We start from the raw sequence: 18,206 nt of genomic DNA on the forward strand, positions 1-18,206 counted from the left end.
ACTGACTCTTATAGTGCTACAAGCAAGTTACAGGAGAGAAACAGGAGAATACTCTGTTCTTTTTCTTAGCTGGAAAAGAAGAAAGTAGTGTTAGGTCAGGGACAAAGGAACCAAAAAGTTTAAAGAGTGATGAACTACTCTACGCAGAGTTTCACCAGTTTCGATTCAAAATCCATTGGCTGACTAGTCCAGCATTGCCAGATCAGCTGTTTCTCCCTTCAGTGTATTATCACCCTAGTTATTTCAGCACAAGTTAGGAGATGACCTTCGGGGGACTATAATCTGAACCAGTGCCCTTTTCTGGCAACACGATGTATGAATTGCAGGACAGTGATACAATCAACTTGCTTGCCACACTTTGCTTAACAAGGCCACTTAATCTCCAGGCGTGCTCTTTGCCTCTACAGCTCAGAGAGGGACAGCTCCACCTTCTTCAAGGGGTAAGTGGGCATAAGCCTGTCGCCAATGTGTAAGAAGCTGTTGATAGAAAGAATAGATATGAGAGCAGACAAGGATCACAAAAGGGAATTCAGAGTTTTATTTCCAAAAAAGAGCAATGTAGTGTTGAAAAAAATCAAGATCAATTAGTTTTTCTGATTTGAATGGCTACAAAAATAGATTCTACCCAAATCCATAAAGCCAGTTAACAGTACCATAACAAACAAAAACCAAAATTACTCATTCAGATCTGACATACAGCAGTCACAGGAATCTAGCATATATTATTTAATGTTTTTTTTTAAAAAGTAAATTTCTAAAATGTTTCCGTTAAAACCGAAACACCCATACGATTTTTAAAAAATTGTACAAAAAATAATTTTAAACCAGTTGGAGGTAACAGTGTGCGTTTATTAAAATCCTGCACCAAGGCAGTAACATTTATAATTTAAAACCCAGCCCCGTAGAAAAGAGAAATGTGCAAACATTTAAAAGTTAGGTGTACTCAGAGGCTTGTAGTGCATCAGACCTGGTGATCCACTTCTGTCCTAATGCAAGGCGGGCTCCAAGAGGAAATGTCTCTAATGAGGCACTAAAAGGGGAGGCAGAGGCAGGCATGCATATGCATGCAAGTTGCAGCTCACTAGCCTGCGATGCAGGGAGCAGTGGTGCCCTCTCCCCAGGGACGGTTTGCCCAATCAGTAGTGTTACGGCACTCAATCCAATGCCAGAAAGTCAGTGATGAATTCTGGTCAATCTGCTTTGGGATAAAAGAATGCAAAAGCCATTTTAGAAAACAGAAGTTGAAAGCTAATGAGAGCTAATGAGTTGATATACTCAAAAGATTATTGCTATGAGCTCTGGCTACCTCTCCAGCTTGTTTTATGGTAAGGTTAAGAGTCAGGCAGGAGCCTTCAAAGGATTTTTATCTCTTCCTTTAAAACTGATGCAGCATATTTACTCATGTGGCACAAGGTGTGAACAGCACTAGTACATCACACAGCCAGCAGATTCCCATCCTGAAAATTCAGATCAGAGTTCTGAACTATCACAAAGCATTTAAATAAGCTAAATTTTATAAACAAACTTCACTCTACTTTCTGCTTCCTTTGGCTACTTCACTGGGCCTGAAATATCCTTAGCCTCACCTACCTCCTCCATTACTTAGTCCATGTCCTAATGGACTTCTTGCCAAATTTCTTTCTGCATAGCTCCTGCAATGACACAAGAAAAGATTCATTATTGCAATGCAGTATCATCCCATCCACTCCCAGCTGCTGATAGAAGACCAGGATTAGGTAGTGTCCAGAGGAAGTGTGCAGAGCAGAGCATGTCAGGCAGTCACTTATCCTTACACACCAGCAGTTACCAATCCCACCAAGCTTCCTGCATCCGTTGCAAACAGTAGTCCTTTGTCTACACTTCCGTAGCCCCTGTCACCTGAACATCAGTATTCTAGGGAGACAAGATAAAGCCCCGCACCCATGGTGGTAGCTTAGCTCTATTGTATAGGCAGAATGGGAGCAGAGATACTGAACACATTCAAGTGACAGTGTCAAGCCAGGATTAAAACTCCAGAGTCCCATCCTCGACCAACTAAGCCCATGTGGCCTGCCCTTAGATCAGTATGGGTTGACACGAATAGAAACCTGTATGCGAATACTCAGAGTCCTGTTCCTTTGGGATGTGGGAATGTGATCTCTCCTGCTTTTCGGAGAGAAAGAGACAAAGCATTATTCATAAAAAACATCAAGGGACAACATGTGAAAGAGAACCTGCCTCTCTCTTACTATTTCCCTTCGATAGTTTGTGGGACACATACATGACCACATTCCAGCACAAAGATCCATCACGTTGGGCATCCCCCTCTTTCAACTAGAAATGCCCTCCCTTGCCAGCACCACTCATTAGGAACAGAAGTTGGTTGATACTCACCCTCGGCCACCCTCCAGAGTACTCTGGATCTCCTTCAGGACTTCTGGAAAGCAGAGGGTTAAAGCAGTGAGCCAAACTAGTGGAGATCTGCTTTCAGGCAGCAGCCTAGCCACATTCCACCTCCCTGCTGAACAGCCTTTAAAACCTGCCTCCCACAACACAGAGGTCAGACCTTATAATATCATTGCCTCTTCAACAGTACTAGGTTTTTACTGAACAGGCTGGCATAAAGGACTGAAGCAGTCATTTGCCAGAGGAAATGTTGCCAGTCTCAGTGTACCAGAGCCCCAACGGAACAGTCCGTTCCATCTGTCATTTTACCCAAGTCCTACTGGAAAGTAAAGAACCTTCTCTTACCACAGCAGTGAATACGGCTATGTGGAACAACCCCTGCCTGAGGTCATGACTATCTTTCCAACCCCTCACTTCTACTGATTCATGCAGACCCAGTACTTCTACCAGACTTGTGTAAATTGCAGATCCCTTGGAACTGAGTACTGGAACCCACAAAATTCTGAGCAGCTTTCTTCTTTTCCCACCCAGAAAGGCACCTGCCCTGTCAGTAGCAAGACTTCATCTCACTCACTTTCGTCATTGAGTAAGGCATGTTCCATCAGCCTCCCAGACTTCCTTTCTAAAAAAAGAGTAGGAAAAAAGCTTTTACCTATCAATATTTTCCCCTCTTCATGAAATATGTGCAGTTTTGGAAACCCACAGTAGAACTAGATTTTTTTTTTCCCTGTTAAGTACCTTTGGCTTTACTGAGTGCTTCACAATTAATCCTTAAAGCCTCTCACATACTGAATTGTATTTTCCAGCAATACTAGTTTGGCTAACAGAAGATCTCATCTGTAATTTCAGACCTTATTTTCCCACAGCCTCTTCCTTCCAGCAGAAACTACGTTCTATCCTTTCAAGGCAATCTTGCCACATGCAACTTACTTTAGAGCTAGTAACTGCTGCATCCAAGCAGGTCACAATGTTTCCCCTCATAACCCTCCTTACTTTCCCCTTTCTTAGGTAGAAAACATCAACTGTAGCAATAGGAAAGATGTTTCAGGGTTTACACGTCACCATTCTACATTTAGTACAATTATTTTTTGCTTACCATCTTCTCCATAGTCACCCAAACTCCTTCCTGATCCCCTAGAAAAAGAAAGGAGGCAGAAAACAAATACTGACTCTGAGGCATAGGTGTGCAGAGAATTCATGTATACTCTTGGCAGCTACAAGAAGTTCCCGTGCATGCTAACTAAATGATTCGTTGAGCAAGAATGTAGGAAGGGCTTCATCACATGTTGGTGATGCAGAAGTCTGCAGGCACCAGAGAACATTTCTAAACTTTTGGAATAAAATTCCTATAGGATCTCCATGAGCGTCAGATCTACTGTTATTTGCTGATGTTCCAAGAGGAGAGAAGGAACACTGGCTTTTCCTTCACAGAACAACAGTTCAGCCTCATCAGTAACACACAGCCCCTGAAGTATGCAAGAGTCAGGTGTCAGTCAGTCACATCATTAAGAAACAAGTAAAGCAAGCTAGAGCTTACAGTTTATGACTCTAGCTTAGGGATACCAATTCCAAGGCTTCACTACTTTGTCCCACCAGCTGCACTGCAAGTAGGAAAACCATCAGGGAGAGGGTTACATTTCCTCATGCCAATCCATCTAGGAATGTTGTTAACAAAGACTTCAAAGTCTTTTTTTTTTTTTTTGAAAGATGACATTCTCTATAAAATACAAAACTTTGTTGGAAGCAGTCAAGTAGATGTCACTACTCAGACACAGTCAGTGTGCAAGAGTTTTACAGGCTTTACCTGGATTTTCTTACAGCATTCTCCATGCCAGACTTGTGCACAAGATTGTTGCTTGTAACTTCTGGCATGTCCACAACACACCGGGGCTCCACTAACCATTTGGTAGAAAGGGAAAACCTCTCAAACTCCGATGGTGAGATCAGATAGAAACCTACAGATGATTGGGAATTTATAAGCAATTCTCAAGTCCAAGAATACAGTTCCAGAACTAGAGGTGATCCAAAAAAGAACAGATCTAAGCATCCTCTATGTTTGGCAGAAAGGGTTTGCATTTCCACCTATCTAAATGAGGAGGAATTGTTGAGGAAGATATTACCCCAGTTTCCCAAGAATTGGTTAAGCCTAGAGACTGGGCAATTTAAGATTATGCTGAGAGATAACTGTATTGTCCTGTGCTGACATTTATGAAAAGCAGCATAGAAAGATGTAAAAACTGAACTGCAAAGCAGCGATCCACCTGTAGCAGCCATAGAATGTTGGATCCCAGTTTTGCAATTTGAGTGTTGAGCCACAGGCATGTATAGGAGGCACAATGCAGCCATGTCCACAGTGCCTGCTGCTTAGAGAGCCCTGCTTTTGACTCCAGACAAAAGGAGGGTGGCCAGATGGAAGCTACCTATGGGACACGTCCAACCTGTTATCTGAAAACTAGTGTATTCATTAACAATAATGGAATCAACTCACTTCTGCTTCTGCTAATTCATGTGTCAGTACCTGTTGGCAACTGGTACTGGCCAGAAACACATAATGGACATATTTATGTAATATTCACATATATACGCAGCCAATTCTAAACTAAGCCCTATAATCCCTTTTTCATTGTCTCAAACACAATAGAGGTAGATGATCTGGGAGAAGCACACCTTACCTTGGCCGTACTTGGTGAAGACGCAGGATGCAATGCCGCTCACATCCTCTTTGCGGATGCAAGGGTAGCGGATCTGTAACTTGAGGAAGGGCAGTGAGATGATCTGAATGTCTCCCAGGTTAGTCAGGACAGCCAGGTCATTTTCGCTGTAATCGTCAGTCTTGCAGCTGCCAAAGTTAGCAACAGTCACCTTTCGTACCCTACAGCCTTCCAGGGCCGTCAGCTTGAGCTTCAGTTTGGAGCTAACTTTGGGTAATGTGAATACCTGTCAATAGAAACAAGACACTGACATCTCTTTCCTGCACAATGGCAGCAGCCACACCCCAGGACATCTGCTGCTCCCTGCTTTAACAAGGTTTTCATTCACAGTGAATACACACAGGTGTAATCTAAGTCAACCTGGCCCCTTGCTCATGGGACAAGAAGTAATCAGCCAGCCAGTGTTAAAACCTGTTTCTGTTCTGACATCAAGCAGTTCTACCCTTCAGGCTGCAAATTGCATTTCTCCCCTAGTTCTTTCAAAACATCTCCATATTTGGCTACAAATTATTACAGAAAAAGAACAGGGTTTATACTAACTCTGTGCTTTTCTGCATTAAAAAGCCAGGGCCAGCTTAGAGCAAGCTACTTCAAGTCTTCTCTTCTATGCTGACTAGTTAGTGTGCAAAACAAGAAGCTTTTTTAGTTGCTTCATAGAAATGCCTACCAATTCCTGCTTCCGTACTAACCACAGCAAAAGCTCTTTCTCAAAAGCAGAAGCGGCCTTGTCCCAAAGTATAATGTATTATAGGAATAAAATTTCTATGTTCAGCATGTGCACCACTATGCTGAATACCCAATTTGTCAGCACACACCTGATTTATGGACTGCACCAAACAGAAACGCTGTTCCAGGGGTGTTATTCAGGTACAGAAGAATAAGTACTCCCAAGAGTTATGTTTCCACTGAGCACTGCTCAGTGCTTTAGCAGATTTTATGCGCAGTCCATATGCACCTCCTGGGTGATACTTACCTTAAACTGCTCTTCAGACACCACCAACAATTGATGGCTGCCTTGCATATCAGGACTCTTAGAAAGGTCATGTGCTACTTCTAGAGGTTCTGGGAGGGGAGTGCTGCGTCCATCCAAGACGAGTATACCCACAACAGGAGCCCTGTGCATCAGTTGAATCTCTTTGGCTAGACAAGCAAGACAAGAAGGAAAATAAACAAACAGAAAAACCAAACAGGAGTCTAGTCAGAGACACTGTGTTACAACCTCACTCACATCCTCTCAGAGCTGGAGACCTACACAATATGGCTAGAGAAACCCTGCCTAAAAAGATTCAGTAGTTAAAGGGTATTTGGACTGAACTGGCTCATGTTAAACAGTAACTATTATTACATAAAGATAGCAGGTCCAGCTGTCAAAATAACGTACATGTGCACTGAGGCTTGATGGTAAACTTCAATGACAGCTGATGCAAATTTAGATTTCTGAAGTCAGTAGGAAATGAGGCTAAGGCACATCAGGCAGTGCTGGAGCTCACTTACTCTTCAGTTCAGTTGCTGCAGTGAGCATTGCTTAGCTCAGGCACTGCTACATTTAGCTCCACTCTCACTGATAAACAGCAGTGATTGAGCTACCTTGCTTTTCTGTAACTCTTGGTTATACAAGTGATAGCTCAGATCCATTAGGACCTTGCTTTCACAAGGCATACTTACCCTGCTCTGCCCTGACAGGTTCATCCATCCTCCTCTCTGCTGGAGGAACACGTAAACAGAAGGCGTAGACTGTACCTCCATTGGTGCCTGCCCACAAGGACGGGCAGTGGCGGGAGCCTGGAGCAACAAGAAGGCTCATGAGCAAGGCACCACCTGTGACATCCTGGGATAACTGCTTTCCACTAGCTATACACATCCTCCCTCCTAAGTATCTTTATATTAGGGCAGACTTGCCAGGGCAACTACAGGTTCTTGGCACTTCTTTTCCCAATACGTGTCCATCAGCAGCCCTGATAAAGGACATGGCTCGTGAGTAAAGGGAACAGAGTGCTGTTTTCATCAGACAGCACAATTGCTGCATCCAGTTTTCACATATTTATATCACATATGAGCAGAGTAAACTTGTGCATATCAGTCTGGGCTCTGATGCACAACCAGCCACCACCCTCACCAAAATTAAAAGGCTCTGCTGGGGGCAGGGGTGAACTTTAGAGTAATAAGACAAGGAAAAGCTTATCCTAAGAAGTCAGAGGTCATTCCAGCACATTTGAAAACCATATTTAAAGGCTGCATCCAAAGATGAACTACTACTTACTTGCCTTGGATTAGCCAGCAGCCAGAATGGCTAAATAACAATTCTGCATGAGAACATATGCTCTTGTTCTATATTAGTTTTTCAGCATACACAAAGTAGGACATAGGAGGTACTGAATTTTCCTGGTGGTAAATCCTAATACATTCCTTGGCAGAAGGAGGAAAAACCCATTCGGAAGAAAGGAGAGATGCTTTTTCTACTCACTGTCTCTCAAGAAGGTATCAGCAAAATATAAGGTGCGCACAAAGCCAGTGAAAGAGTCTTCTGCAGACCGGGCTTCAATCTTCCGCTGGACTGGAGCCAGTTCCATTTCCTGCAATGCATCTTGGTCAAATTTGGCATTTGCTTCTTGCACCTTCCAAGATGAGGAGACATTTTGTCAGCCAGGCAAAGACATAGGGGAGAGAGAGATAGTAAGAGTGGCAGCAATAGAAAGGGAAAGCACCATCATACCAGCGAACAGGCATATTCTGCATCATATGTTCAACTACAGACAATACGTTTTCTCTAAAAATGTGACTGTTTTATCTTAACAGATAGCAGCATCAGAAGTTGCCATTTTTACCCTTATACCAGTAGCTACTGATACCATAGCAGGACTGCAGACCACCTCCTGCTCTAGGCAGTCTAATCAGGACTCTGCATGCTCCAAGCTATAAACAGACCGGACCGCAAAAAGGTGGACAGCTCACCTCTGAGGCATTTCCACTACCTCCTCGTCGCTTCCTACTGGACACCCGGCTTCTTCTGATCCGCCTGAATGACTGACGGAGGGACTTCTTCAAGGACTTCACCCGAGACAGTGGGCCTTCTAAGGCCAATTGGTCACTGGGATGCAGTGTACACCTGAAAGAGGGAGACAGTAGACACGTGGTCACTTTCTACTGGGTGGCAATCACTCCCAAAAGTCCAACAGGACACACAAAAATGTCAGAACATGCTTATATATTCTTGAAGATCTTCAAGGACTGAGTCCAATGAGGCAGGGCGTCTTGTCTTGCTACACTGACTGCTCTTGAGAAATCACATATCACGATTTGCTTTGTTAGCAATTCCAGGCCATCTTTAACAGAGGATTACCACAGACCTCCTGGAAAGAAGGTACTTACTTGACAAAGACCAGTCGTTTCTGCTGGTGGTCAAAAAGCCCAAAACCATGACTGGTACCAAAGGCCACAAGCTTCCATTCAGAGTGAAGGGCCAATGAGGTGACCACAGCTGGTGGTTGACATTGGACAAGGACAAACGGCTGAAAACCAGCTTCAAATCGAACAGGTCCATCTCGAGTCTTTAGTTTCTCGTGACCTTTCCATCGATAGCCCTCTTGGTCCTGCAGGAGATCTGCTTCAGCATGGTCCACAACATGTTCTGCATCTTCGTCATTCAGTTCCATCACCAGTACCTGCAGGGAACAGGACAAACTTTGCTACAGCTTTTACAATGCAAGCAGTCCTCCAAGCTGCAGGCCTTCTCAGCAGCCGCAAAACTATAGCGTCTCTCAGGGCTGATAAATAGCATTAGATAAAGTCTAAAATACAGATTAGAGAAAGCAGAGAACCATGAAACAACATTTCCAGCAACTGGATCAATTTACCACTATAGAAATGAGTATTTCCAATTTTAACACATCTCCAAGTTGCACTGTGACAATCTGCACTAAAAACAAGGTTTATGGTGACTTTATGTTTCAATACCTGTCCTGCTGTACCAGCTACAGCCAAGTATCCACTGTATTTACACAGGTAGATCTTCTGGATCCCAAGTCTAGGATCATCACTATAAGGGTCGAAGGTACCAACCTAGGTGAGAGAATACACAGTGGCTGGTCTTTGCAGATGCATTAACTAGGACAAGAATCAAAACTCCTCAGGTTTTCAGAAAGCTTGTAAAAGCAATAGCTATCTTACCTTGCGAAGTGGAGGCCATTCGTCCTCACCCAGGGTGTTCATGTTGTCATTGGGATCAGCATCTGTGAGAAATACTCTCACTGTGCTTAGCTTATAAAGGAGATGTAAGCAAACACCAGATGCATCCCAAAACCGCACAGTGCCATCTTCATGCCTGTATGGCGGAGGGTTACAGAAACACACATCATATGAGAGAACAGCAAATCACCCAGATGAGAAAGATAAAACAGAGGGGAAAGAAAACAACCAAAGATTAAACCACACTGTTTACAAAGCCCAGAGCTGTGGCAACCTAGAGCTTCAAGAGAAAGATTTTTGGGGGTTTTTTTGTTGGTTTTTTTGTGGGGTTTGGGTTTGGTTTAAGTTGGGCTTTTTAAATCCAATTTGTTCTCCATAATCTGACACCAGTGAACAATTTAAGATTACTCCAAAAAGCACTGAAGAGGAAAAAAAGCTTAGCATATAGAAGGAAAAACTCATCCTGACAAAAATACTACTACTGGAAGGGAGGGAAAGAAATCAAGCTTTAATCTTAGTTCTCCAGGTGAAAACTGGCAACATTCTTCCAACGTAAGGGTAAGAACTTCTAAGAACTTGGTGCATAAAGAATGAAGTCTAATCAGCCCACTGAAATTCTTAAAAGTGCTTTGAAAAGAAAATGATACATTTTTATGCGATGAGACAATCTCTTGCTAGCTACTTCCACCGCTTAGCTAGATCTGTTCATGCTGATCAAAGCAGAGAGGAGTCCAAGCTAACCTCTTTTTTGAGATTCAGAACAGTGTAAGGTAAAGGGGAAAACGCTTCAAAACCTGCAAGATTAAGCTCCACTTTTACTTTGCTCCCTTTGAACCAGTCTGGATTACTGCCTGCACTTCTACACTGACGTTTGTGAGGGGAATGGATAACACATCAGAACTACAAATAAGCCAACTTTATAGGTTATCTGTAGACATCACGACCTGTTTGCTCAGAAGTAGTAGAATCAGTCAGCTTTACAAAGCTAGCAGTCCAGCTTTGAGAAGTTGTATTGTGAAGTTGCAGCCTTCTCCCTTCAAGATGAGCAAACTTTAATCCCATGGGAAAGCCTCAGTTCAAAAGGAAGAACAGAAACTGGAAATGGCTCCTTGATTGTTATCCGTTAAGCACATACCCTGTCAGAAGCAAGTCCCTCTGCGGAGGATCTGGAGCTATGTTGGTGCCACCATCAATCGGCCACGGCTACAATACATTAAGGGAAGACTGTGACTTCCTAGGCAGTGACAGTGTGAAGAGAATATGCAGTCAGCAGGAGAGCATGAACTTCAGTGCAAGTGGCAGTGAGAGAGTCCATGCTGTTAGCTTTTGTTTGGACTAGATGTTCCCGTTCTGACACCAGCTGTGCTGTTTAGAAGATATTCTACACACTTCCTCAAGAAGCTGTGCCGAAAGCTTCTAAACAAGAAGTTTGTTACTACTGACAGCTGGGAACACTCAGACTTTCCTCTGGCTTGTCAAAGCCTGAAAAAAAAATCACATTTTAATCCCCAGTGTGAATAACTGTATTGGTGGTGCTTTGGGAAAAAGCCTTTCTCGACCCTATTAAGAGGCAGGACAATGTCTGTTGGGACTCATCCCTTCACACGCAGTCAGCAGCACAGACCACCCACATTCTGAGCAGTCATGCTGTTCTTAAATGCATGGGAACACATGTACATTTAAAACTGCCATACCATATTTGAGTAGTGAATGTTCTGCTTGCTCCCAGCACTGATAATCCTCTCCCACAGTTTCAGCGGGATGTTGGAGACATGGTGTGAGCAGGTGATGGCTGAGCAATGGAGAGAAGCCAGGTATGGAGGATGGACTGCTGGCCAGCCTGCAGTTTTCAAGTCTATAACTACCAGCTCTTCTTCTGCCAGCACTACCATAGCAGAAGGGTCATCAAACTCTGCAGAAACAAGATTCATTGAGGCTGACAAAAATGACCATCTAAGGTTAATGGAAACAAGCTTCCTGTAAGGCTTATTTGAAAACTGTTATCACAGATCTCTACACAAACATTTTTGTTGGCAAAACCTCTAAATGCTTCTGTGTTAACTGGGCCTATTGAGGCACTAATGTTAATAGATTTCAAGATACTAACAGATTTACTGCAAATTCATGTTTCTTTACACCACTCCTGGGACTGTCAGAGTGACTTTTTATAGATTCCACTGCAGAATAAAAATATTTGTTAACAACATACATCGCTAAATTACACTTTCATATTCACCATTGTAACAGCCAGAACTCAAAGGACTTTATCTACAGCTAATTAACAGCATGGGGTAGACAGATATGCATACATCCCAGCAGTGACCCATTTAGTACTGTGTTAGGACCACAGTCCATCTAGGCTAAGCTGCTTAAACACAATAATGCCTTGGGTTCTGCAGAATGCTTCTCTGCTTGAACTGACAAGTATTTACAATTCAGCTCTCTTACTTTTCATTTTCCCTGCTTCTCATATGTTGTGACACATCCTCTGGACTTTCTTTTTTAAAGAGTGTGTATATCATCTAATATACATTCACATGTATATTAGACAAGATTACAAACACAAGAAATCTGTTAATGTAACTTTACAGATAACACCTGACACAATCAAGAATTTAAGATTTTTCATTGCAACTAGAATTAAAGTGAAAAAAATTTAGTCTACAAGGACATTATTGCAGTAACATTCCAAGACAGCCACAACAGCAACTGGTGGGGAAAACCAAAACCATGAATCAGTTCACACCAATAATGATTAACACAGCTACAGAAATCTAAGTGAATACACAGCTGTAATGTGTCACATCGGGGCAGGGGGGGGTGATAAACAGCGAGCCACATGCAACCTAGCAGCTTTTCACTGACCTTCCCTGCTAACCTGTACTTTTACTTCCCTTCTTTAGTTGTTTGATTACCTGGAATATACTTGCAAGAAGGCACGTCTATAAGCAAGCACATACCAATGCTGTTCACTCAGCAAAATTAACTTCAAGTAATTAGTACTTGGCGCCACTCTAGTTAGACACCCGAAGTTTCACCTCTGACTAGCCACAGCCATAACACACCACTAATCAGTTCAGTTTCTTCATGAAAAAATGTTTTATGTTCAGTTTTACTTTGCTTTCTTATGTGTCATCATTTGCAGTTGCCTACAGGACTTCTGAATAGAACAAATAATATCATACCTGTACTACATTATGCATGATCAGCCCTGCACTCTGACTGCTGCTGCCAATATTAACCAAATATGCTCTGTTTTAACAATTCTTTCCATGCAAAGGCACATATCTGAGCTCATTGCTTATGGCGAGAATCTATTTTAAGTTGCTGAAGTAGCAAGAATACTAGAATTTGTCATGACTGCCATATACTCATCCACCTGCTAATTTAAAAAAAAAGAAAACAGGAAGGGCTAGCCTTTTAAAAATTGTTTCCACAGCATATTCAGGGTAGTGGAAAGTCACCAGCTACCACCATGCTGCAATGCATAAGCTTTGTGCTTATTAAATTAAGTGGCTTTGGTATACAATTAATACCTTCTTATTGCCATTGCAGGGAAGACTGCTTAAGGGCAAACAAGGCAAGCTACGTAGACCCACTAAGCTTAGGCAATCAGCCACAAGGAAGCTTGTCAACCACAGAAACCTCATTTTATTGTAAAAAAACTTCCTCATCTAAGTGCAACAGCTTCAGCTTCCTGTAGCAGCTCCTGTCTATACCCACTAGAAGTCGTGTTAACTAGGTAATTCAATCCTTGGGTAGTATAAATATAAAGCCTGTAAGTTCAGTTACTTCATCCTAAAGAACTTCTAATAATACCCAGGAATTGAACTCTTACCTAAAAAACTCAGATTTCTTTCACCTTTAAGACTTTTGTTCCATCATCTAGAATCTCAGCTCTGACAACTTCATAGAAAGTAAAAGGGTCTAGTTCCTTTAATAATAAAAGCTAAACAGTCCCTCAAGTTTAATGGCATTGTTAAGCTTGAAGGTTTAGACCTATAGGTTCTGCACATTTGGAAGATGTTTATAAAAGGCAGTGTTGTGTAGGGAAAATCTGTAACAACAGGCACTTCATTTCAGTTACATTCTGCCTATTTCTTTACTGGTTTTTCAGTGACTTGAGAGGGTCTGTTAAGGTCTGGGGGGAGAGGCGAGGGGAATCCAAAAGCTGTTTCTTTATGCCTACTTTCCTAAGACAGTCCTCCCCTGGATCTGTGGTCTGCTTTGCACAATAGGCCAGGGGGAGCCATCCTGCATCTACATATTTGAATGCCCACGCCTGCACAGCGTGTAGCTGGGAGCTGTCACCACCACCACTGGCAGTACATAAGACAAAAAGGTTTGGAAACTAGTCTACTAGGCAAACTAGAAAGCTTGAGAAGATTCAGTAACAGAAGATTTGCCTACAAGCTCCTAAAAAGCTTCCAGACTGCTGCAATTTGGTCTGACCCAACTTCCAATGCTGCACATTTGTGGAGCTTGAAATAGCATTTTATACTCAGTTACTTCAAGTTAACCAGAAGCATGAACTACACCAGCATTAGACAAACAGTTCTCGGGGAAAATCCTTTACAATTCCATGAAGAGAAAGAGTATTATGGCTACGGTGGAAGTAAGGGCACCAAAGCTCTTCAACAGAAGCAAGAATCTGACAAGCTCTAAGCAAGCCATGGAATAAGTACTGTTCAGTTTTAGAACTGTTTACATTCATGTTCACCAGCAGTAAGTAAACTAAGTTCTCTATATACTGACCCTTAGTTCTATGTCACCCTTTGCTGATTTATTACCCAGAGCTCTAGTCATAAATCCAGGTAGTAATTAAAAGAAACAGTGTCTCAGTGGGAGTAAATTCTGTTTTTAATTATTGCCTCCTTTGAAGTGCTATTTCCAAACAGCAATATTCAGATCCTCATTTCACGACCTGGTTATGTCCAGTGTCCAGCTTACACAGACATGAGCCTAAGAGATCTTTTCTCATTAATGGAGTAGCTTAATTTTTTGAGGAATGTATAGCATTTGTAACCAGCCCATTCTTTCTACCAGTATTTTACACTTCACTTTTAAATAGCAAATCTCTTCTACGGTTGGACTCAATCTTAAGGGTCTTTTCCAACTTAAATGATTCTATGATTCTCCATTAAAGTCTCAAAAAAACCCCAAACAACTGACATCCCTCACATTTCATATGCTATTTATACCAGGCAGATTCCCACATGCGTCCACAGCTATTCTAATTCCTCAGTAATGCCCTTTCATCACATACCTGCAGTAGGCTCTGAACTGAAGATTATAAAGAAGTCTATCACCCGTGACGTGAAGTCAAAGGCTGTTTGCTGACTGCCATGGACAACAGAGATACTGTGCCGGTCACCATAGCTAGCCCGGGGCATCCCTCCTTGGAATATAATGTAAGGAAGCCTTAAGAGAAAGACAGAGTTAGAGTGGTGTATGCTGAAGTGAAGAGTAAGTAAAATTTCAAAGACATGAAGCAAGTCAAACTTTGACAAAAAATTCTTACAACATTACTCTAAAGGGCTCTTACGGTATTACGCATTGCACCCTTTAAATGCCTTTGAACAGGTGAGAGTGAAGGGATACACCACGAACTTACCCATTTTTTGTTGTCTGCCAGTAGATCTTGGAGATGGCCTTGCAAGGAAAAGGACCTAAGAGAACAGAGTTATTTGCCGTAATTCAAGAAATGCATCTTTACGTTAAGAAGTTTCTTATTCTGCTTCACCTAGGTCACCTCAGCCTCCAACTCAAGGGGAGCCACCTGAATTAGTAGGCACCACCACCACCTCCCCAGACCAAGCCACATCAGACAACAAGTCTTCTGGGACACACTGGCCACGGTACTCCTCAGTAAAACAAGGCTTAGACTCAAGGGAAGTTTTGAACCGTGTTGCTGATGGCTAGCGGGGAGTGGAAGTGCTGTTGTAGAAGCTGATTAACTAGAAAGGATTGTTAAAAACACAGGCATTCCTGAAACTAATGTAAAGGTTATAGAGCTTTAGAAGCTTCTATATGCTTGAAAGATGAGGTCACCCCCACTTGATGGGTTTCAGCAAACCAGAGGCATCATTTCATCACTGCTCAGGTCAACAAAAAGTACACTTAGCTCACTATTAATTACAGAAGATCCAAGCAACTCCTGCTGAACAGGACACTTGAACTAAAACAAAGAGCTGCATCACTAACACCCTTCTTCATAAGGGACGCTAAGTTCTTCAACACATTTGCTCTCCATGTTCAGAACAGACCTCAACATTGTAAAGGAGTTTAAAATCCAAGAAAAAAAACTAGACTGAAATCCCTTAGTCTAGGCTCACGACCCATTCAAAAGGCAGCTCTGCATTTTGCCATTAGGATTAAGCACTGGGGAGAACGCGACTTAAATATCCCACGCAAGCTCAAAATGAGTTTGCGTTTAGATGGATATGCAACAATTAAACCTCACTTACTGACCATAAGGCACAAGGTTTTCCAGAGGCTCAGGCTGCCTGTTGTCACTGGATACTGGCCACTGGGTGTAACTTCCATCATAGTGACAACTAATGAATTTACTGCCATCCCTCTGCCAGTAGAGGTTCTCCAGTTGCTGAAGAGGAAGACACACAATGACTGCTCTCCAGAGAGCTGTTAACCCCCCCCAAAACCAATGTATTCTTACTAAAAAAAAAACCTTTGTCAGGCTCTCCCTGCACCTACTTGTCTTCAGAGTGCTCTGAGAGGAGAGCGCCCTTCCTCCCCTGCTGAACTGACTTTGGATTGAATTAATACCTGGCTACCCAGGAAATGGTGTGTCACTTTGTTATTCTGCAGGTCCCACAGGACAATCAAGCCCCTGCTGTATCCAATCAGGATCTGGTCGGGGTTCTTAGGATGCTCCTGAAGGGCTTCCACCAATTCACATGATCGCCTGTTAGAGTAATCTTCCTGTACCCTACAGAAGCAGAAGAGAAAATCAAGAAAAGTTTATTCCAGGTACAACCCAATATGACTGTAATAACAGTTAAGGTATAAGAATAAGAAATTAAGCAACAAAAAGTTCAAACAGATGAGAATAAGTACGATCTTTCCACAAATCCTCCAAGCAGCAGAAAAATCTTATGTAAGACATCACACCAGGCCTGCCACATGAACATGCATCCAGTTCCATTTTCCTCAGGGAAAACCCAAGGTTTACAACGAATTCCAGGACTGGATCCCAGGAGTGTAAAGACAGTCTGAATCACCCGCGCTATTCTCTTGTGATCCTTACAGAATAAAGGTAACATGGAAATGTCAGTAGGAAGCAACAACAACATGAAGTAGGACAGTTTTCAGCAGCACTTGAATCTCCAGGGTGACAAAATCCTCATTTGGACAAAGCAGCATCAGAAGTTATGCCAATGGTCAAAAAAAAAAAAAAAAGGGCAATTACAGCTAAGCATAACATTTTTTACAAAAGTAAACAGAAGGAACAGAGCACAAGGTTTGCAGATTTATACTCCTGTATAGTTCTACCTATATGCAGAACTGCCTATATGTCACCTCCACGGTGACAGTACTGAGTTGACCAGGACAGAAACTGTTACTTAACACATACCAGGACCTGACTTTCACAGGAGTCATGCAGATTTGAACAATGCTTAACACAACTGTGAGGCCCCGATACATAATCTAGAGTGACATTTTAACAAAGGATATGTCTGCCAATGAGATTCCACCTCTACACTGCGGTGCCTGTTTGCTCACTCACCGCTGCAGCACAGCCTCAGAGGTTATGGTCCTGTCCTCTAGCACTCTGAATGATGGGAGCTCCACCACAAAGATGTTGCCACTCTCCGTGCCAAGATACAGGACTTCCCGTGAGGAATGGGGAAGGACAGCTGTTATCTGCGTGGCACTTGGTGGAGACCTGGGGATGCAAAGAGGCTCTCATCAACTGCACGCAAAAAGACTGTCTTTACTAAACTTGAGAGAACTAAGAACTCAACAGGGATATTTACAAGTGTCACTTGTTTTATAGACAGAGATTTTGAGCCAGGCATGACTTTTTTGAAGGAGGAAAACACTAGCTTTAAGATAAATTATGTCAAAAGACTTTTGACAAGCATGTGAACAAAGACCCAGATGCCTTTTTAGAGAAGCCTCTCTTATTAAGTGTAGCCAAAGGAGCTAAAAATCGCTCACCCAAAATTGGCAAGATCAAGTGAAACTAAAAGCACAGCAGTATTTTAAACTCTGACTTAAGGGATGCTTAGATTTACTTAACCTTAAGATTTACAGCTCCTGTACACACAGAAGTGGATGCACAATATTAAAAAAAGATGTCATCCTTTACATTGGTACAACACTCTTAAAAGGTGGTCTCCGGACCCCTAGCCAACTCCTGTTTGGTTTCCATGGATGCCCCTTTAATGGATTCACAGGAGTGAGAGTCTGTAAGAACAGGACAAGGTCTAGCTAGAACAATAGCAGAATTTTCTTACTTGCTTATCACCAAACTAGCCCAAAAACACTTTTGCAGATTACCCAGGTGGCCCTTTCAACGTGAAGCGGTGCTCCTCCCGTAGCTCAGATGCTTCATTGTGCTGCTTCAGGCTCCAGAGATGCAAGCTGTTATCATCTAGCAATGTCACCAGCTGGCACTACAGAATCACAACATTAAATATAACACAGTAAATTTAGCAATAAAGTTGCTGCTGTTCATAATTCTCTGCTAAAACAGGACTGAGGAGGCAGCCACAGTTCTTTATAGCAGTGGATATATAGTGCAGCAACACTGTTGGCTAACAAGGGATTTGGGGGTTGGGGGGAGAATCCCAAGAACTAGCCTAAAGGCTAAAAACCCTCTTATATAGGACTAAGGCACAGTTTATCACTGAGGGGGATGACAAGGATTTAGGCTCTTGAAAAAGATCAGCCTATGCCGTA

General features: G+C 42.5%; 1 protein-coding gene across 9 annotated transcripts in view; it reads right to left on the reverse strand.

Annotated features, from left to right (window-relative positions):
- Positions 1-520: 520 nt before the first annotated feature.
- LLGL2 (LLGL scribble cell polarity complex component 2) overlaps positions 521-18,206 on the reverse strand; it is a 35,164-nt gene continuing 17,478 nt past the window's right edge. For 3 of the 9 annotated variants that reach the window (XM_075170012.1, XM_075170016.1, XM_075170019.1), the window contains 22 exons: positions 17,805-17,920; positions 17,029-17,187; positions 16,068-16,230; positions 15,753-15,885; positions 14,896-14,950; positions 14,548-14,702; positions 10,976-11,193; positions 10,417-10,484; positions 9,264-9,417; positions 9,051-9,155; positions 8,466-8,758; positions 8,049-8,202; positions 7,561-7,711; positions 6,762-6,878; positions 6,070-6,236; positions 5,058-5,322; positions 4,190-4,340; positions 3,482-3,519; positions 2,960-3,007; positions 2,374-2,416; positions 1,591-1,652; positions 521-1,198 (listed from right to left, as the gene is read on the reverse strand). In XM_075170012.1, the coding sequence (XP_075026113.1) occupies positions 1,191-1,198; positions 1,591-1,652; positions 2,374-2,416; positions 2,960-3,007; positions 3,482-3,519; positions 4,190-4,340; positions 5,058-5,322; positions 6,070-6,236; positions 6,762-6,878; positions 7,561-7,711; positions 8,049-8,202; positions 8,466-8,758; positions 9,051-9,155; positions 9,264-9,417; positions 10,417-10,484; positions 10,976-11,193; positions 14,548-14,702; positions 14,896-14,950; positions 15,753-15,885; positions 16,068-16,230; positions 17,029-17,187; positions 17,805-17,920 (2,823 nt within the window). In that variant the 3' untranslated portion in view covers positions 521-1,190. Of the gene's footprint in view, positions 1,199-1,590; positions 1,653-2,373; positions 2,417-2,959; positions 3,008-3,481; positions 3,520-4,189; positions 4,341-5,057; positions 5,323-6,069; positions 6,237-6,761; positions 6,879-7,560; positions 7,712-8,048; positions 8,203-8,465; positions 8,759-9,050; positions 9,156-9,263; positions 9,418-10,416; positions 10,485-10,975; positions 11,194-14,547; positions 14,703-14,895; positions 14,951-15,752; positions 15,886-16,067; positions 16,231-17,028; positions 17,188-17,804; positions 17,921-18,206 lie in introns of those variants that run through there. The other 6 variants (XM_075170014.1, XM_075170017.1, XM_075170015.1 and 3 more) reach the window with 4 other exon arrangements.

Source organism: Calonectris borealis, chromosome 20, assembly GCF_964195595.1.
Source record: "Calonectris borealis chromosome 20, bCalBor7.hap1.2, whole genome shotgun sequence".
NCBI classification, from domain to species: domain Eukaryota; kingdom Metazoa; phylum Chordata; class Aves; order Procellariiformes; family Procellariidae; genus Calonectris; species Calonectris borealis.